Source organism: Corapipo altera, unplaced genomic scaffold, assembly GCF_003945725.1.
Source record: "Corapipo altera isolate COAL_440 unplaced genomic scaffold, ASM394572v1 131728, whole genome shotgun sequence".
Taxonomy (NCBI): Eukaryota; Metazoa; Chordata; class Aves; order Passeriformes; family Pipridae; genus Corapipo; species Corapipo altera.
The window spans coordinates 7,812-13,918 of record NW_020885477.1 but is presented as its reverse complement, the minus strand read 5'-3'; the positions used below and the strand labels follow the sequence as shown (position 1 = coordinate 13,918).

The window sequence follows — 6,107 nt, the reverse complement described above, 5'->3', positions numbered from 1 at the left end:
GTTCTCCTGGTGGTCTCTGTGATCCCAGGGTTCTCCTGGGGGTCTCTATGTGATCCCAGGGTTCTCCTGGGGGTCTCCATGCAGTACCAGGGGTTTCTTGGGGGTCTCTGTGTGATCCCAGGGGTCCCCTGCCAGTCTCTCTGTGATCCCAGGGGGTCTCTCGGGGGGGGTCTCCATCTCTCTCTGGTGGCTGGGAGGTCGGTTTGGCATCGATTCAGAGCGGTCAGGGCCGCAGACATCCCCCCTCCCTCCCCAGTGCCCGCCGGCCGCTCCTGCCCGCGCCGTGCCAGCCCCGGCGGGTGCCCCGAGGCGTCCCCATGGAGTGACCCCGCGGGGGTCTCTCGGTGCCAGGGGGACCCTGGCTCCCACCACCAGCATGAGCGACTTCTGGCACAAGCTGGGCTGCTGCGTCGTGGAGAAGCCCCAGCCCGTGAGTACCACGGGCACCGGGGGGGCTTGGGGAGGGCTCTGGGGGGGTCGGCGGGGGGCTCACGGCCTTCATCAACCCCCCCAGAAGAAGAGGAGGAGGAGGATCGACCGCTCCATGATCGGGGAGCCCATGAACTTCGTGCACCTGACACACATCGGCTCCGGGGACATGGCTGCGGGAGAGGGGCTGCCCATGGTACCCCCGGGGGGGGGGTCAGGGATGGGGGGTGGGTGTTGCTTTTGGGGGTGATGGGTCTCGTAGTCGGGCGGTGGGCGTCGGTGTTGGGGTGACAGGTCTCATGGTTGGGTGGTGGGTCTTGCTTTTGGGGGTGATGGGTCTCACAGTTGGGTGGTGGGTGTCTCTTGCGGGGTGCTGGGTGTCCTGGGTGGGTACAGGGTGTCCTGGGTGGGTACAGGGTGTCCCTTGTGGGGTGTTGGGTGTCCTGGGTGGGTACTGGCTGTCCTGGGTGAGTACAGGGTGTCCTGGGTGGGTGCTGAGTGTCCAGGGTGGGTACAGGGTGTCCCTTGTGGGGTGCTGGGTGTCCTGGGTGGGTGCTGGGTGTCCCAGGTGGGTGGTGAGTGTCCCTTTCAGGGTGCTGGGTGTCCTGGGTGGGTACAGGGTGTCCCTTGTGGGGTGTTGGGTGTCCTGGGTGGGTGTCCCTTTTGGGAGCTGGGTGTCCTAGTTGGGTCCTGGGTGTCCCTTGTGGGGTGCTGGGTGTCCTGGGTGGATACTGGGTGTCCTGGTTGGGTACAGGGTGTCCTGGGTGGGTGCTGAGTGTCCTGGTTGGGTGCTGGGTGTCCCTTTTGGGAGCTGGGTGTCCTGGTTGGGTCCTGGGTGTCCCTGGTTGGGTACAGGGTGTCCTGGGTGGGTGCTGGGTGTCCTGGGTGGGTACAGGGTGTCCCTTGTGGGGTGCTGGGTGTCCTGGGTGGGTACAGGGTGTCCCTTGTAGGGTGCTGGGTGTCCTGGGTGGGTACAGGGTGTCTCTTGTGGGGTGTTGGGTGTCCTGGGTGGGTACAGGGTGTCCCTTGTGGGGTGCTGGGTGTCCTGGGTGGGTGTCCCTTTTGGGAGCTGGGTGTCCTAGTTGGGTACTGGGTGTGCCTTTCAGGGTGCTGGGTGTCCTGGGTGGGTGCTGAGTGTCCTGGTTGGGTACTGGGTGTCCTGGTTGGGTCCTGGGTGTCCCTTGCGGGGTGCTGGGTGTCCTGGGTGGGTGCTGGGTGTCCCAGGTGGGTGGTGAGTGTCCCTTTCAGGGTGCTGGGTGTCCTGGTTGGGTACTGGGTGTCCTGATTGGGTACTGAGTGTCCCTTTCAAGGTGCTGGGTGTCCCTTTCAGGAGCTGGGTGTCCTGGTTGGGTACTGGGTGTCCCGGTTGGGTCCTGGGTGTCCCTTGCGGGGTGCTGTGTGTCCTGGGTGGGTGACAGGGTGGCACAGCGGGTGACAGGCCCTCCCTGCAGACCGGAGCCGTGCAGGAGATGCGATCCAAGGGCGGCCGGGAGCGACAGTGGAGCAACTCCCGGGTGTTGTAGCGTGTGAGTCCACGGCCCCCCCGGCCCCCACTGCCCCCTCGGAGGCACCAGCACCGAGTGGCACCCAAAGGAGCCTCCTCTGCTGCGCTCCCGTAACCCGACCCCTGGGATTTCACAGATTCCTGGCGTTTTCAGCCCAAACTTGAACTGCCCCCCCCTCCCCGCCGGAGGAGAGGCCGCCCTGGAGCACTCGCGGTATTTATGCAGCACCAGCCTCGCCCAGCTCCCGCTGACTCCTGGCTGTCATCCCCCTGGAAAATCCCTCCTTCCCGGGGGCATCGGGCCGGTGACACGGGGAGGGGGCGAGGACAGCAGCCCCCTCCTCCTGCCCCCCCTGGAAAGGACCGTGCCAGGAGCTGCCAGGCGCAGCCCACGCGTGCCAAACCTCCCCGGGATTCCCTCTGTCCACTCCAGCGTGTCCTGGGGGCTGCTGGGTGCCTCAGTTTCCCCAGGGAATGGGTATGGAGGCGGCTTTGGTGCCTCCTGGAATGGCACAGAGGAGCAAAACCGGGATTAACCCGCGACGTTCTGGTGCCAAACCGGGGTCAAACCCGAGATGTTCTGGTGCAAAACCAGGATATGGCGTAAAACGGGGATCAAACCCCGGTGCTTCAGTGCAGAGCAGGGACTGAACCCCAGTGCTTTGGAGCAAAACCAGGATTAAACCCCGATGCTTTGGTGCCAAACCAGGATCAAACCCCGACGCTCCGGTGCCTCACCATCACCGAGCCCGCAGTGCCTCCCCCCGGCATTCCCACCACTGCCAAACTCCCCCCTTTTTTTAGGATATGTTCTTTTTTCTAAGCTCCAAAACCCACCTGAGCAGCCTCTGGTGGGGTCCCCTCCACCCAGGACTGTCACCTGCAGAGGCAGGACAGGGCCCGACCCCAGGAGGCTCCCGAATTCAGGCGCGGGTGTACATAGTTTAATTAGCGCCGTTTAATTAGGATTAAATGTTAAAACAGCCTGTGCTGGGTGACAGAGCCTTTCCCCTTCCCTGGGCTCCACCGGGATGCTCCGGGCAGAGCTGGGCTTGTCTAGTCCTGCTTCGTGTTTGCAGGGGGGGGATTGCAGCCCAGGGAAAGAGGGGCTTCACCCCCTGGAGCGGGTGGGGGGCACCCCTGGCATGAGCAGGGCAGCACCAGACCCGGCCCAGAATAAAAGCCAAGAGCCCAAAGTGGAAGAAAAGGGGAATTTAATCCTTGGAAAACGTGGGTGACAATCCTGGGCTGGCTGCGTGTCCGGACCCGGCATCCAGGGCCCCCTCACAGCCCTCCAGGGGAGGGAAGAACGTCAAGAACTCGTCAAGAACTCGTTAAAAACCAACCCCCCCCCCCCCCCCAGTGCCCTCATTAAGCGCGTGCAACTGCTGCCCCCAAAAACCCACCCTGGGGGCCCGTGGGGAGCCCGCTGGGGGCACAACTCACACCGAGGAGCAGGAGCTGAGCTCTAACCAAGGTGGCTGCAACCCCCCCCACCACGCCCGGGTACCCCCCAGGGCCCACTCAGGGCCCCCCAACTTGTCCTCCAGCCCTCCGGAGCCGCGGGGTGCCCGGCGTTATTTGGGGGAGCCGGGGGGCTGCCCCGTGGCGATGCGGCTGACCCGCTCCAGGACGTCCTGGGGGCACAGCGGGGGCACGGCCTGGGCCAGGGGACACTCCTCCACCAGGCTGTTCATGGGGGTGGGCGGGGGCACCACCTCCTCCTCGGGACCCCCCGCGCCGCCCAGCGCTGCCCGCAGGATGGGCAGCACCTTCTTCCTGGAGGCCAAGGCGTTGCCCTGGGCGAAGGCGCCCACGCAGGGCCAGGGGCTGGCCAGGGGCTGCAAGTGCAGGGACGGCGTCGTCGCCTCCTCCAGCGCCCGGCACAGCTGCGGGGGAGCACCAAAATCAGGAGGGTTTGGGGCAAACCGAGGGCGCCCGGCCCCCCCCCCAGCTCACCGTGCCGCGGAGGGTCTCGCACCGGCTGTACACGGCCAGCTTGCGCGTGGGCTCGTGGCGCTCGTTGAAGGAGACGGTCATGGCCACCAGCCCCGCGTAGCCACGGGCCTGGCAGAAGGCGTCCAGGTCCTGCAGCAAGCCAGGCCGGAGCAGGAACGTCTGGAGACGAGGGAAGAGGCTCTTTGGTGTCACCGCCGTGGTGCCGCTCCCCGCCCCGGTTCCCTCCCCACCGAGCCTCACCTCCAGGTCCACGTAGACGCCGCTGATGGCGACGACCAGCTCGTCGCCGGAGATCACCTTGAGGTCCTTGCGCAGCATCTGCTCCGTCGTCAGCCCTGGGAGGGGACGGGGCGGCCGTGAGCCCCCGGCACGCGCCGGCGTCCCCGGGGAGACGGGTCAGGGTTGGGGGGGGGGATCCCCGGGGTGTCACCGCACCTGAGACGTCAAACTTGGCCGCCTGCAGGGCTCCGAAGACGCTGTCGCGGGGCGGCAGCTCGGGGAACCTCTCCTCGAGCAGGGCCACGCACGCCACGTCCCGCGGCGTCACCTTGCCGGCGGCCGGGCTCAGGTTGATGCAGTCCAGGAGGATGGTGCCTGTGGGGGACACAGGGCGGGGGGGACACGTTGGCACCGTCCCCTCAGCCGGGGTCGGGCCGGGCCCCTCCCGTCCTCACCGTGCAGCAGCGCGGCCGTGGTTCTGTCCAGCAGCCCCGGGGGGCCCTGGGCGATGCGCTCGGTCACCAGCGTGGCACAGGAGCCCACCGGCTCCACCGTCACCCGGCACGGCGGGCCGCGCTCCCGCTCCAGCGGCCGGTGGTCCAGCACCTCCACCACGGCCTCCTCCAGGGCTGCGTCGGCACTGCCGGGGCAACACGGGGAGGGTCACCCCCCGGCAGAGCCCGGGAGCCCCCTGTATTCCTCTCCTTCCCTAAAAACACCCCGCAGAGGGATAAATCCGACCCGTGCCGTGCCAAGCGAGGAAAGCGCGAGGCTCCGGGTGGGTGTCCCCGTGTCACCCCACCCCCGGCTCACCCGGGCAGGACGTGGTGATCCACCAGCGTCAGGGAGAGCAGCCCGGCGTGGTGCAGCCCCCCCAGGTCGATCTCATCCCGAAAGATGAGGGAGGAGGCCGGGACGCCCCGATCCCGCAGCAGGAACGTCGTCTCCGTCCGCAGCGCGAAGTCGGCGCGGGGGATGTTCAGCACCGGCACGACGGCGGCTCTGGGAGCCGGGGAGCTCTGTGGTGGTGGGGGGTGACACCCCGTGAGGCGTCCCCCGGGCCACCGTGTCCCCGAGCCAGCGGGAGGGACCCACCTGGGCCAGGAAATAGGCCAGGGCCAGCGCCGAGACCGTGGAGTCCAGGTCACAGGCCTCGTTGCCCATCACCACGTGGACCTCCCGGTGATGCTGGATGTGATCCTGCCGGGATGGGGCACGTCGGGCGTGGCAGCGACGTGTCTCCGTCCTCCAAAAACCCCCCAGACCCCTCCCTTCCCCTCGGAGGGGTCACCCCAGCCTCCCTGGAGCCACTTGTCACCGATGTCACCCACAGATTCCACCCCCCAGGCGGGTTCCTGGTGACCCTGGACAGGCCTGGGATCCACTTCCAGCACTAAACCCTCAGATTTTTGGGTTTATGTGAAATGGGGTGCACCAGGGCTCCGGGGAGAGCAGGAAAACCCACCTCAGCCCAGAGGGGACAGAGACCATCCCACCCCCGCAGCCCTGGGAGCATTTAGTATTTTAACCTGTTTTTTCCCAGAAACGGTGACTTTGGGGCTGGTTGTCCCCCCCTCCCCCCCAAAACATGATGTTTCACCCCTTTTTTTCTTGCCTGCAGCAGCAAGAAAAACACGTCACTCCCCCCAGTGCCTGTCACGCTCCAGGGAGCCGCCCCAGCCCCAGGCTGTTTTTTGGGGACAATCTCTCCTGCCATGACCCAGATTCACTCCTTGCTTCCGTAGGAGCCCAGGAAATAAAGCCCCGGGAGCAGCAGGTCGGGGGATCTGTGCCCCCTGTGCTGCAGGGGGTGGGGAGGGGGTGCTGGGGAGCCCCCGGCCAGGAAAAGGGTTTGGGGTGTCCCTGGTGGGGCTGTGGAGGGAGCAGCTCCTTTCCCCAGGGGAGATGGGTGCACCTCCCTTGGGGGTATTGGTGCTCTGGGCACCCACACCCCCTGCACCCCATCCCCTGGGCATGGAGACCCCCTGCACCCCAT

General features: G+C 66.5%; 2 protein-coding genes and 1 long non-coding RNA gene across 3 annotated transcripts; 2 read left to right on the top strand and 1 right to left on the bottom strand.

Moving 5' to 3' along the window:
- The first annotated feature begins 257 nt into the window (after positions 1-257).
- LOC113940539 (CDC42 small effector protein 1) lies at positions 258-2,406 on the top strand. The gene is made up of 4 exons (XM_027631694.1): positions 258-430; positions 515-625; positions 1,881-1,955; positions 2,071-2,406. Exons 1-3 carry the CDS (start codon positions 377-379, stop codon positions 1,950-1,952), a joined length of 237 nt encoding a protein of 78 aa, XP_027487495.1. The 5' UTR covers positions 258-376; the 3' UTR covers positions 1,953-1,955; positions 2,071-2,406.
- Positions 2,407-2,450: 44 nt separating this feature from the next.
- On the top strand, positions 2,451-2,921 carry LOC113940540. Its single transcript, XR_003525479.1, has 2 exons — positions 2,451-2,483; positions 2,578-2,921. It is a non-coding gene; the product is annotated as an uncharacterized LOC113940540 (long non-coding RNA).
- A 209-nt stretch (positions 2,922-3,130) lies between these two features.
- Positions 3,131-5,547, bottom strand: LOC113940538 (exopolyphosphatase PRUNE1-like). The gene is made up of 7 exons (XM_027631693.1): positions 5,207-5,547; positions 4,925-5,130; positions 4,567-4,751; positions 4,328-4,486; positions 4,133-4,227; positions 3,893-4,051; positions 3,131-3,822 (listed from the first exon to the last, which is right to left on the bottom strand). Exons 1-7 carry the CDS (start codon positions 5,273-5,275, stop codon positions 3,511-3,513), a joined length of 1,185 nt encoding a protein of 394 aa, XP_027487494.1. The 5' UTR covers positions 5,276-5,547; the 3' UTR covers positions 3,131-3,510.
- Between the last annotated feature and the right edge of the window lie 560 nt (positions 5,548-6,107).